This window comes from Panthera pardus, unplaced genomic scaffold, assembly GCF_024362965.1.
Source record: "Panthera pardus isolate Hobbes unplaced genomic scaffold, ASM2436296v1 HiC_scaffold_22, whole genome shotgun sequence".
Taxonomy (NCBI): Eukaryota; Metazoa; Chordata; class Mammalia; order Carnivora; family Felidae; genus Panthera; species Panthera pardus.
This window is the reverse complement of record NW_026526788.1, coordinates 35049263-35063371: the sequence shown is the minus strand read 5'-3', so window position 1 is coordinate 35063371 and position 14109 is coordinate 35049263. Positions and strand designations below refer to the sequence as shown.

Below are 14109 nucleotides of genomic sequence, written 5' to 3'. Positions count from 1 at the left end.
TGGAGTGGAGTTGTTTTTTTTAAATGTCTATTTTGAGAGACAGAGTGGGAGAGAGAGAGAGAGAGGATCACAAGCAGGCTCTGTGCTGACAGCACAAGGCTCGATGCAGGGCTCCATCTCCTGACCCTGAGATCATGACCTGAGCCGAAATCAAGTGGGAAGCCTATCCAAGGGAGCCACCCAGGTGCCCCTCCCCATTCAATATTTTATAGTCATATGGATTTTTAACAAAGTATATGACATAGTCTGCAATGCAGTTAGTCCTCCATAAAGATTTGTATTCCAATAAAGCTGTCACCTTCCCTTACTATATTACTATTTAAAAATACTTCTGGGGTGCCTGGGTGGCTCAGTTGGTTAAGCATCCAACTTCGACTCAGTCATGATGTCATGGTTCATGAGTTTGAGCCCCACATTGGGCTCTGTGCTGATAGCACAGATTCTGTGTCTCCTTCTCTCTCTGCCCCTCCCCCGCTCACTCTGTCTCTTTCTCAAAAATAAACATTAAAAATTTTTATTTAAAAAAATAATTCTGCAGGGGCGCCTGGGTGGCTCAGTTGGTTGGGCGACTGACTTCGGCTTGGGTCATGATCTCGCGGTTTGTGAGTTCGAGCCCCGCATCGGGCTCTGTGCTGACAGCTCAGAGCCTGGATCCTACTTCGGATTCTGTGTCTACCCCTCCCCTGCTCACACTCTGTGTCTCTCTGTCTCTCAATAATAAATAAACGTTAAAAAAAATTTAAAAAATACTTCTGCAACTTACTTAAGTTGAAAGGGAATTAAGATATCATTTTTAAACCTATCAGATTGCCAAAAATGATAAAGTTCAGTAATACATTATTTTGGCAATGGTATGGATTAACTGGCAAACTCATACACTGCTAGTGGAAGAAAAAACTGTACAACTTCTATTAAGGTCAATCATGTGACAATATCTAACAAAATTTAAAATGCACAAACCCTTTGACCCAATACCATCAGTTTTAGCAATTTATTCTACAGATAAACTTGCACACATGCAAAGTAATATATTATTTACTATAGCATTGTTTGAATAGTAAATAATCTAAATGTCCATCTTTCTGGGAATGAGTAATAAATGACATCTATACAATGGAGTATCATGTTGCCATTAACAAGAATGAAACAGGGCAGCCTGGGTGGCTCAGTTGGTTGAGCTCTGACTCTTGATTTCAGCTCAGGTCATGATCTCATGGTTGTGGAATTGAGCCCCACATTGGGCTCTGCGTTGACAGTGTGGAGCCTGTTTCAGATTATCTCTCTCCCTCTCTCTCTGCTCCTCCTCCCCTTACTCTTGTTCTTTCTCTCTCTCTCTCTCAAAATAAATAAGCATTAGAAAAAAAAAGAATGAAGCAAATTGCATTCTTTATGTACTTATATGGAAAGAACACCAATATATCATGTGGGAAAGAGAAAAGCAGCTCTTGACACTGGGGAGCTGGCCTGGTACCATCAGCTAGAACTTGGGTGTTGCCAGAAGCTGGCCCAGGACCCACAGCTAGGCCTTATTGTTTTCCTGTTGAACATAAAAAAAAATTTCACCAAACACCAATGTATGACAAGGAGACCAGTGACCATGATAGAGCAAGATAAAAACAGGGGCGCTTGGGTGGCTCAGTTGGTTAAGTGGCTGACTTCAGTTCAGGTCATGATCTCGTGGTTCACGAGTTCGAGCCCCACACTGGGCTCTGTGATGACAGTTAGAAGCCTGGAGCCTGCTTCAGATTCTCTATCTCCCTCTCTCTCTGCCCCCCCCCCCCCCCCCCGCCCCTGCTTGCACTCTGTCTGTCTGTCTCTCTCTCTCTCTCAAAAAAAAAAAAAGGATAAAAACAAGACTAGTCAATAATTATGTCTGAACACAGATAAAAACATAAACATTACTGAAACGACAAAAATGACCAAGTATCCCTCTATCCTAATATGTGACTGTTGTTTCCTTACCAATTGTAACATTAGCTTCGATCCATTCTTCCTGTCTTCAGATTTATTAAGATACTCAATCATTGGATTGCCCCAACATCCCGAAAGCATCCAATCCAGAGCAAATCCATGCTTCCTTAAAACTTTCCCCCTAAACGACCTAAATAACCACCCAAATCCTAAAATAAGTCCTTTCCAACACCCTCCGGCTGAGATGGCCTATAATTTCCCATGTTATATGTTCTCCCTCATTGTAATGAGCAATAAACCTTATTCAACTAAGGTGTGTCCTTGGAGGGGAAGGCATTGGCATATGTTAAGTGAAATAAATAAGGTATGAAACCATGTATGCATGTGCATATACATGTATATGCTACAGTTTGTTTAAAATTAATATAAAAATAAATGAAAAAATATGTATTTGTTTGAATATGCATGGAATGCCTCTGGGAAAACATACTAGTTAAAAATGGTTGTCCTGACGGACTTCAAGCTGTATTACAAAGCTGTAATCACCAAGACAGTATGGTACCGGCACAAGAACAGACACTCAGATCGATGGAACAGAATAGAGAACTCAGAAATGGACCCAAAAACATGGCCAACTAATCTTTGACAAAGCAGGAAAGAATACCCAATGGAATAAAGACAGTGTCTTCAGCAAGGGTGCTGGGAAAACTGGACAGCGACATGCAGAAGAATGAACCTGGACCACTTTCTTACACCATACACAAAAATAAACTCAAAATGGATGAAAGACCTAAACGTAAGGCAGGAAGCCATCAAAATCCCCGAGGAGAAAGCAAGCAAAAACCTCTTTGATCTTGGCCGCAGCAACTTCTTACTCAACACATCTCTGGAGGCAAGAGAAACAAAAGCAAAAATGTACGACTGGGACCTCATCAACATAAAAAGCTTCTGCATAGCGAAGGAAACAATCAGCAAAACTAAAAGGCAACCGACATAATGGGAGAAGATATTTGCAAACAACATATCAGATAAAGGGTTAGTATCCAAAATCTATACGGAACTTATCAAACTCAACACCCAAAACCACATATGAATACATATGTTCAAAGAACACCCAAAAACACATATGAACACATATGTTCAAAAAACAAATAATCCAGTGAAGAAATGGACGGAAGACATGAATAGATACTTCTCCAAAGAAGACATCCAGATGGCCAACCAACACATGAAAAGATGCTCAACATCACTCATCATCAGGGAAATACAAATCAAAACCACGAGATACCACCTCGCATGTCAGAATGGCTAACATTAACAACTCAGGCAACAACAGATGTTGGTGAGGATGTGGAGAAAAAGGAGCTCTTTTGTACTGCTGGTAGGAATACAAACTGGTGCAGCCACTCTGGAAAACAGTATGGAGGTTCCTCAAAAAATTAAAAATAGAACTACCCTACAACGCAGCGATTGCACTACTAGGTATTTATCCAAGGGATACAGGTATGCTGTTTCAAAGGGGCACATGCACCCCAACGTTTATAGCAGCACTATCAACAATAGCCAAAGTATGGAAAGAACCCAAATGTCCATCAATGGATGAATGGATAAAGAAGATGTGGTATGTATATACAATGGAGTATTACTCGGCAATCAAAAAGAATGAAATCTTGCCATTCGCAACTACGTGGATAGAACTAGAGGGTATTATGCTAAGTGAAATTAGAGAAAGACAAATATCACATGACTTCACTCACATGAGGACTTTAAGACACACAACAGATGAACACAAGGGAAGGGAAGCAAAAATAATATAAAAACAGGGAGGGGGACAAAATGTAAGAGACTTTTAAATATGGAGAACAAACACAGGGTTACTGGAGGGGTTGTGGGCTACATGGATTAGGGGGCATTAAGGAATCTACTCCTGAAATCATTGTTGCACTATATGCTAACTAACTGGGATGTAAATTAAAAAAAATAAATTAAACTTAAAAAAATGGTTGCCTTGAGATGCCTAGGTGGCTTGGTCAGTTGAGCATTCCACTTTGGCTCAGATTATGATCTCTCAGTTTGTGAGTTCGAGCCCCACACTGGGCTGTCTGCTGTCAGCATGGAGCCCGCTTCGGATTCTCTGTTGCCCTCTCTCTCTGCACCTCCCTGCTCATGCTCTCGTCCTTAAAAATAAATAAACATTAAAAAAATGGTTGCCTCTTGGAAAGGGAACTATATGCTGGGGCACAGGAGTGGGAGGAAAAGTTTTCAGTATATATAGTTTGTTACCAAGTTCATTACTTACTCACAATAACTTTTTAAAAAGATAGCAAAATCACAGGTACCACTGTGGAATGCAATAGTGAAGAAAATTCAGAATCTTGCCTGGACAGTTAGGATTATCAAATTTCTGCAGGTATGATTTCCACCATGTTGCAGTCCTTCAAAAATCACATCACCACTGCCAACTACTCCAAAATGAGCTTTGGGGAAAAACAGGATCAAATTTCATGTACTTGGACATCGTATTGACGAAGGCTGCTGATCGATGATCTCTAATGAAAAACCATCAGGTATAGGTGTTTAGAGTGGGATCCAAGACTCTTAAGGCTGGGATATGAACAGGTCGTGGTGGTTTTATACTTCCAGTTCTCATAGGGGGGCCCTGTGAGCTGAGAACATACAGCATTTAAATATTATGCTCCTCTAGCAGATGCCTTACAGCCATCAAGTAGTCTTCTTCACAGTTACAGCTGACGGTGGTAACCGAGCGTCTCTGAGGCATTCTCTTGACCCGGCACTTTTCTCAAGTCTCTGCTAGAGCCGGCTCCCACTCCACGTGGTAGCCGGCAGTCTAGCACTCCAATGGGTGGATGAGCTGTTGACCATAAAACAGACAATTTTGGATACAGGGTATATTATATTCTACAGTCATATTTCACAAGCCAGTAGCAGTTGACAGCTCATTTTTGGGGTGTCTTGATCTTCCTTGGCTGGGGGCAAAACCTTCCTATAGCTGTGCCCAGGCCTGGTTCCTTGACCTACTATCTTGGGGTCTGTAGCATTTCCTTCATCTCTAGTTTGACCTGTTGTGTACTTTCCACCATCCTACCCTCTCTCTCTTTGCCCTCGATTAACTCCTGTTTTATAAAGCTACTTATATCTGTCCCAACAATATAGACCCTGGCAATAGGCATCCCAGTGCTTCCATTGAAAACACATACTCTGTCAACAGCTCTCTCATACACAAATAAATCCATTTTTTTTTTTTTTTGCATGAGAATTAGAGTCCTGTAAACCTTTCATCGTATCTTTATGAATTTTTCCTTCAGGGAGGGGTCAGTTCAAGTTTCACATGCTTAGTAAATTCTGCTTGGACCCTCAGACCCCAGTGAGCCCTTCCTCTCTCAAGTTACCAAATGAAGACAGTAAATTTGTCTGTTGACTCAGGGGTTTCTAAACATTTCCTTCCCCTATCCTCAACTCTTTTTTCAAAGGGAAAGCCAAATCTGTGGAATACCAGCTCTGGATGACAACAGCACAAACTCAGGGTGCCTGGGCGGCTCAGTCAGTTAAGTGACTGACTGATGATTTCGGCTCAGGTCATGAGCTCATGGTCATAGGATGCATCCTCACGTCAGGCTCCACAATGAGGTGAGCATGGAGCCTGCTTGGGATTCTCTCTCCCTCTGTCCCCCACTCTCTGTCTCTCAAAATAAATAAATAAACTTAAAAATAACTGGGGCGCCTGGGTGGCTCAGTTGGTTGAGCACCCGAGTCTTGATTTCAGCTCAGGTCATGATCCCAGGGTCATGGGATTGAGCGCTGAGAGGTTTAAGATTTTTAAGATTTTGTTTTTTTAAGATTTAAGATTCTGTTTAAGATTCTCTTTCCCTCTCTGCCCCTCTCCCCCACTTGTGCTCTCTCTTTAATAAATATATATATATATATATTTTAGGTTTATATATATGAGAGAGAGAGAGAGCAGGGGAGGGGCAGAAAGAGAGGAAGAGAGAATCCCACACAGGATCCACACCATCAGTGCAGAGCTTCACGTGGGGCTGGAACTCATGAACCGAGAGATCATGACTTGAGCCAAAATCAAGAGTTGCTGCTTAACCAACTGAGCCACCCAGGCGTCCCAATAGAATGTGCTGGATTTTTTCTTTAAAAGAAAAAAAAAAGGAAAAGAATGGTACAAACTCCAATTCCCTTTCCCCTACCACTGAAGAAGTTCAACCTGCCAGTTTCAAAACTACAGGTTTATTCCACCAACAAATGTTGTTGGCTACCTTTTCATGTCAGCTTCCCAGATAGATTATTAATTTCCTATGGGCACAGATCCTGTTTTATTGACCTAAATTCAACTAGTATTTCAGCATTATGTACCAGTTACTGAACCAGCAAGGGTAGAATACTTTCATATCTGGCCTTTGATACAACCTAGGAGATAGGCATTTTTTTGGTCTCCATTTTACACATAAAGTTAAGAGGAGCTGGAAGAAAAGACCTAACTTAAACAGCAGCAGAGATGCAACTCATGCCCAGGCCCTCAGAGTCTAAATCCAGTACCTTTTCTATTCCATCAAGCAGCCTCTAGGGTCTGTCCTGGATTATTCCTTCCCAGAGTTCTCAAGAGACTAGCTGGGGCCACCACTAGAGAGGCTACAATTAGTAGTAATCATGAAGACAAGTTCAGTCATGGATCAAGTTCATATGGTCTATGACAATGCTTAGTGTTCTAATGACACCATGGTTCTAAGCTACTGAGCTACCCCCAACAGCTGTCTTCCCTTCTTTTCCTGTTAATCATTATTTCCAAAGCTGACCTGCCAAGATGATGGCATCTTCCTAACATAATCTACAATTAAACCAAAACCAACCAGACAAAAGCTTTAATCTGTCCACGAATAATTAGCAATTTGCTTCTCTTTTCTCCCTCTCAACTTAACCTACAATTATTCTATACCTTCAGGAAGATCACTTTTCTTCTCTAGTTTACACAAAAGAAAGGGGAAAGAGCAAATGGCTTATCTAAAAGACAATTAGGAATCAGTAAATGCCCGGGACTAGATACCATATTAAGATTTAAAGTTGCTGGGCCCAATCATTCACAAAAATAAAAACTTACTGTATAAAAAATAGACCAGCTGCATTAGGAATGCAAGACACTCAAAGAAATGACTGCAATCCAACTTTCAAATGTTTTATTTTTAGTGTTTTTAAACATTTTAATACAACAAAGATATAAAATAATATATATTAGTTAAATCTGGATTTAATTTAGAATCAAGATATTTACTTATATACAATACTGTGCTTCAAGGTATGGCTACCACAGGAACGTTCACATCTTCAAGTAATACTAGTTTCTCTGTGGATAGAGTGACATTTAGGTAGTGTTCTTAAAACAAAACATGCCCACTTTAGCCCACTTTAGTTTAGCAAACTAATTTTGCTTCCCCCGCTCAGTACCAGTTTCCACTTCCTTTGTTCCATTTCAGGAATACTTCAATTGTCCTAATAATCCATAGATTCTCTCAAAAAAATTATTAAAATTAAGCATTTTTAAGATGACTAACTAATAAGCCAGTAGTTTATACTGAAACAGACCTGAAATAACAACAAAATTATCATAGTATTCCTTCTCCCTCCACATCAGGCACAAAACATCCTTATGCTTAAACATGGAGTACACTGAATAAAAAGTCCATTGGCTAATTTAGGGTAGAACATATTCTAAAAACCAACCTTACCAGTAGCTGAATTATGGCTTATAGATTTCATAGATATTTTTATTGAACTTGATGCAAAATAATAGGCCACATTTAAGTTACTTGAAATTGGTGGCATTCACTGGGTGTGAGGGGTAGGTGAGAGGGGAGACCAAAACCTACTTTCATAGTAATTTCAGTCATTCAGAGCTTCTCAAACACAGAGAGGGAAAAATCCTCAACCTCTTTCCTTTCTCACTTGTCATGTGAAGCAGTCTGACTTTTGATGTTACTAACAAGTCACCTCTACAGAGGTAAGGGGGTAATTCAGGCTACACTTTTACAAGTGTACACCATCTTAACCACCAAGTAAAGATGGCATTAAAACTGACATGCTTTGTTGGCTTTGAAACTATCTAAATGAAACCAATCCTGCTTAAGAAAGCTATTGGACTATTCTAAAAGAGAACTTGTCTCAAATGCCTGAATACCTTAAAGAACTGACACATGACTATTACTATAATTACTTTTTTTAAGGGATAACTTAGGTCTACAAAGACTATCAAAGAAGTAAATTTATTAGATCACAGAGTTTAAAACAAGAATATGGTTAACGTTCTCAAGCATTTTAGAACAAGAATCCTTAAAAAATGTTTACTATAAAACTAATGATGAAATTGCCTTTTGCTGAATACACTGAAAGCAGGTTAGTGTTCTGAATATGACTTTGAAATATAAATAACACTTTCCAAACAGATGTCTCTAAAACAGACTTTCATATAAGCTATAAAAGGATTTGGCTCCTCAGTTCTCCATTTACAAATTGTAAGATTTTTGAAATTCTAAGTAACAACACTCAGGCAGGTACAGGGTAAGAAAGAGCCACTTGTGGTGTGTGTAAATCATTACACAATCAGCAGGTCTTTTAGTCAACAGGTGTTTTGTTGTGAACAGTCCACATTTCTTCAGCTGACTGGTTCTAAGATTACGTTCATTGCTTTCTGATTACGAAAAAAATACTTAATCAGATATGGAAGTTGTATTTTTACCCCAGCAATTCTGACCACAGAGAGTTATGGAAAGGATAGGCATTTGAGAATTTTGCAGCAAAGCCAAAAAAGGTTTCTCCCAAATTATTCAGTAATAACAATAAATGTGCCTTCTTCAAAATCTCCTACTCTCTACTAACTTCAATTACCCTTCAGTTAACAATGTCCTGCATGGACTTCAAAAAAGAAAAAAAGACAAAAAAGGCTACACTGTCCTCAGGAACATAGAGAAATGCATTGAGGACTTTCAATATAACCTCCAGTTTGCATTCCCCAAACCAAAACCATCTTGGTTCCTTCTATACTGAACTTTCAGTATTTTATAAGCTTTCACAAGCCTGCAACTGAAGTCAGGGCAAAAAAATATATAGATCTAAGGCATGTAGCTTCTCCACCTAGCCACATTCATACCCAAAATGTGAATATAAATACCACCTTTCCAATGGTTTAGATTTTAACAAGAAAAAAAAAAAAATACAAAGACAAAATCTGGAGAGTTTCTGGACAAAACAAAACAAAACAAAAAACACAACTGTAATATAGGTTTCATATTAAAAAAAGAAATGGAAAAGAATTTTGTGTCCAAGTTTTCCAAGAAAGAGACTTGGAGATGATGAATTTATGTAAACACTGCCTTGTATTAGTTATAAATTATAAATCTAGCTTACCTTTTCCTCAAATCAGATATGATAAATGCAAAGCTGAAAACTTATTTTACAATCCTCATTGCAGTCTGCTGTTAGGCACTCTGCAAAGTTAGTTACAATTTTTTTTTTTCTTCTATTTTGTTCTAGAATAGAATCCATATAAAGGAAAGAAGACTGATGTTAGGAAATTTATCATTAAGTAGCTATCTAACATTCTTGAATTAATGTTGCCACAGATTTTCTTCAAACATTTTTCCAAAAGCTAACATTAAGTCCCTCCCTAGTTAAAATACAGTCTTGCTCTGTCACTTGGAAAGAATGCTAGTTACACATAATTTGACCTCGAGTCATAGGAAACATCCTTCACCTTTCATGATTATGCAGTTTCCTTACATGAAATGTTGGCATTTTTGTCCCTAGCATGTAAAACAATCAACAATTTAAGATATAAGATTCTAAAGTGTGAGTTTTAAAATCATAATAAAATTTGAATTGCCTTGTGTCATTTCTCAGGTGAGAAATAAGATATAATGTTCAGAGTAGACTCAAATTGGGGTAATTCAGCACTGGCTGAAACTTGTTTGCGTAATATTCCTTTCCTGCTCACTCCCTTCAAGCTCCTCTGTACCTTATACAGGGGTGGGAATAGGACTCAAAATGCAAAAATAAAATATTTCACCCACATGACAAGCAGATTTCAGCTAAGTGGCCTAATTTTAGACCTCAATATGTCAGCACTTTTTCTAACTCCTTGTTTTAAAATGGAATGTAAAAACTACACACTTAATTTTCCAAGTGGCTAAGCTCAATCACTTGGGGCTCAAATTCCAATTCCATAACCATTCTACTGTCATAACTATTAAAATCATTAAAAGCAAAGTGACAAATGTTATCACAGGGCTCAGATTACTTACGGTACTAAATTTCTAGTGTAAACAGTAACTAAGTTATATCACTTCCTGACTGCCAAATTAAGACAAAATAGAAAGAATGTATGTACACAATTGTATTTAAAAATGAAAAACAACAAAACCTTTTTATATCCAAATATATTTGAGACTGTTTACTTCTGATGGCCAAGAATGACAAATATTAAACCAAATAATTGTATAATGCCTGCAACCTGTTATCATTTCTTTTCAGAAATAGAAAAAATATTCTTTGCATGCAAACCTCCCTACTTAAAGACATCAGAACTTTATCTAACATTTGGTAAAACACTCCACTATTTTACTCATTAAATAACATCATTAAATAGCATAAAATTGGGTTGTCATAAGTCTAACTAACAACTACAGCACAAAGTTGTTCCAGGCACCTACCTCACTAAAATTAAGCCAATTTGATTTTTATGGATGCAGCCACTTTTCCCTCAAAAATACTGACTGATGGTCATACTGAGTCCTCAGAACAAAACAGGAACTGCATCTTGTGTTTTATCTTTGGTGAAAAATGCCAGTACCATATTTGTACTCAGTTACCTCGTGGATAGCCCCTTTCATTTTCTTCTTGTTTCAGGCATCCTGGTATGTTCAGTATACTTTTCTTAAAGATGGTTCAGGAGGCAAAAATTATTTGTTAGTAATACAGATTACTTTCTAGAGTTGCAATTTTCACGAATACAGAGATCAGTTCAAAGAACAAATACTGCTCACTTGGTAGGGGTTTTTCCCTTGAAGATATTAAGGAGCTTAAAAAAAATTATTTCTTGACTAGAGTCCTAATGAAATTACAAACAAAAAAACAAACAAACAAAACCACTTTCAACCAGCAAATTGCTTAAGTTCAACAAGCCAGTACTCAACAGGTAAAGGTAACAATCTGACTTCAATCACAACATTAAGTTTGTTGAAAAAGAAGGGTCAGGAAACATCTACTTAAACTTAAGCTTTCTATTCAAACAGATATGTAAGGACTCTTGATTGTTCTTTCTTGATTTCTATAATCATAGCCTTGCTCAGAATATGAACTTTACTTTGTCAACATATAAGCCCAAAAGCAAGGCATCCAGGAACAACCTAGGGGGAGAAAGCAAAGTTACTCACTTTCGACAACTACTATATATTTAATCAAGAACCCATTACAAAGGTAGTCTTTATCCAATTAATCTTTTCATTATTGCTGGTTTTGAAAATGGCCAACAATATTCATTAGGTACTGTACCATTAACATTGCATTCAAAAAAAGAAAACATGGGAAACCAAATTCTTGCTCTCCTACTCTGCTGATATGCTCTGGTATTGGCTAGAGTATGGTAGTACAAAAAGAGTCTTGTCGTGATATAAAAGGCAATAAACACATCAATGGAATAATGTTCATGGGCAGCCAAAATGAAGAAGATTCCAAAGAGGTTGAGAACCCAGGATAAAGTGTGCAAGAAATTCCAGCTTCTTGGTGTATCTGGGAAAAGGACAGAAACATCGTTTCAAAACCACATTCCTTCCAGTGCTCCTAAGTCATGTGTTTCTTAGATCAGTCTGTTCCTTTCATTCTTCACAGAACTTGACACCCTTCCCACAGCCTCCTCTGCAGCCAGTTATCTAATATGCATGGAAGCATTAAAGAGATACTTACATTCAGTGACAAAGAAATTCAGCATAGTTAGGACAACTGTGTGGCCACTGAACATGTAATCTCCGCAAGTGTGAACACCAGTTAGGGTCATACCAAAGCCACTCCAAATGGCAAAGGCCCGGCGCAGTTTCTCCCATACACTGCCATATACCTATAAAGAAAGCTACAGATTAGAGAGGTAGGGGCTTCTGAACATCTACTCCCATTGAAATTCAAATGCTGAGTGACTTAGAAATAAGATCTAAACAAAAGCAACCAGACTCCCAGTCTAATTCCAGACATCAAAAAAGAGTGGTCAGAAATATTCTGGTAATTACATGAAATCAATGTAATTCAAATTTCTCTACTAGAAGTTCCTTTACAGTGAAAAGGTCACTATTACACAAAATATTTCCAAGTTTTAATCCAATAATACAGTAGTATTTGCTGGCTGTTCTTGTCAACAAGAAATAGGCTATGACAGTGACAATGGCTACCATTCAATGTCTATTCATTTTCCCCTTCTTAACTGGTAACAGAAGTTCAAACACTGCATTTCCTAGCCTCCCTTACAAGCTTGGTGTGGTTATGTGACTAAGTTTTATACAAATAAGATGTAAGTGGAATTGTAAAAGATTTCTGGGAAGGCTAATTATGAAGGAAGGAGACAACAACTATACAGGAGAGCAGAAAGACAGAAGAATCATGAGTTGTGGTTAATTAAGTCCATACAATTACACATGACCTACTTTCAGATTTCTCTTATGAGAGAGAGTAAACCATTTGTTTATTAAACCATGCCACCTTGAATTTCCTGTTATTTAAAGCCAAATCTAATCCCAACTCCCACACATAAGCTTAAAAAAGCAATCCATTTTGAGGAAGAGTTTGAGTAAAGGTCACTTTTTTTTAAAGGCATTTAACACATAATAACAGTACAAAAAATTGCTAGAATTTAGTGTGCATTTACTATGTGTAAGGTATACTGCTAAGTGCCTTATGTGTTACTGTATTTAATTTCCACAACAATCCTATGAAATGATTCAATTGTGCAGATGAGGAAACTGGCTTACAGAGGTCACACAGTTAGTAAGTAACACAACGAGGATGTGAATCTTTGTTCACATGTGAATCCAGGAAGACCAATTCTAAAGTCCTAAGTCTTAGAATGCCACTCTACTTGCTAGATGGGGTGCTGCCCAATTCATCAATCATTTAATAAAGTCAGTTAGATTAAAAAAAAAAAAAAAAAAAAGGCAGGGCAGGACAAGAAGAGGAATTTATTATTAGACAAAAGGAAAGAGAAGTTACTAAAATACACATGGTTTGGTTCCTCTAAGCCCTCTAAGAAGAACAGCGTTGGAGATAGTACTCTTGTAAGAGTAAGAAATTAGGCAGTGAAGCACAGAGACTGCTAGGAAAATGTATCTCAGCCAGGGACAGGAAAAAAATGATGCCAGTCAAAAGAAAGCAATTATTTCTCAGTTACTCAAGTCTCCCTATCCCTTCCAATTTTAAATGTCCCAAATATTCTTCCAGAAAAATAAAAATTAAAACATAACAGACTAAGATGCCTTGATGAGACAAGGTACAAAAATCTGCTTTAAGTAGTTCTTTCCTTAGGGTGGGTCCATTGCTACATTTCAAAAACAGGCAGGTTCTTGGTTCTGTCCCTAAACCTCCTACTTCTGGGAATGAGATTTCAAGCAATTACTTTATTTCAATGAAAATGCCCTATGGAGTTCACTGTAAGGGACTTGATTGCTAGTTACTATCACCTTAACCTTCTATTTTTAACAACTGCAACAAATAATACAGGTCAATAAGTAGGTTATATTATAATTTAAAGCAATTAACAGTATTTAGGGCAAATTTGAATAGAAATGTCCACATATAACTAACTGATAATGAAAAACAGTCATTAGAGACAGAAAAAGGGTTATCCATACTATAGAGGAACGGTACCTAATTTATTTTTGTAGTACATGTTGTAGCGCTATGTACATATATTATTCTCTTTAGTGGCTGACCCAACAATTAAATCCCTCAGCTACAGGAAATTCTCTTTTCAGTGTAATAAGCTTATATATTTCTTTTTAAAAATCTCTTCTAATCAATTACCATACTATTTGGGGGAAATTGTTCTATCCCTATTTCATACCATGTACAGAAACAAATTCAGAAGAGTAAAGATTTAAATAGAAAACATAAGACCGTAGAAGTCTCATATCATTATCTTTC

The 14109-nt window shown here is 37.7% G+C and overlaps 1 protein-coding gene across 5 annotated transcripts in view; it reads right to left on the bottom strand.

Annotated features, from left to right (window-relative positions):
• Window positions 1-7097: 7097 nt before the first annotated feature.
• SAMD8 (sterile alpha motif domain containing 8) overlaps window positions 7098-14109 on the bottom strand; it is a 51420-nt gene continuing 44408 nt past the window's right edge. For 4 of the 5 annotated variants that reach the window (XM_019444635.2, XM_019444636.2, XM_019444638.2 and 1 more), the window contains 2 exons: window positions 11890-12040; window positions 7098-11715 (listed from right to left, as the gene is read on the bottom strand). In XM_019444635.2, the coding sequence (XP_019300180.1) occupies window positions 11411-11715; window positions 11890-12040 (456 nt within the window). In that variant the 3' untranslated portion in view covers window positions 7098-11410. Of the gene's footprint in view, window positions 11716-11836; window positions 12041-14109 lie in introns of those variants that run through there. The other variant, XM_019444640.2, reaches the window with a different exon arrangement.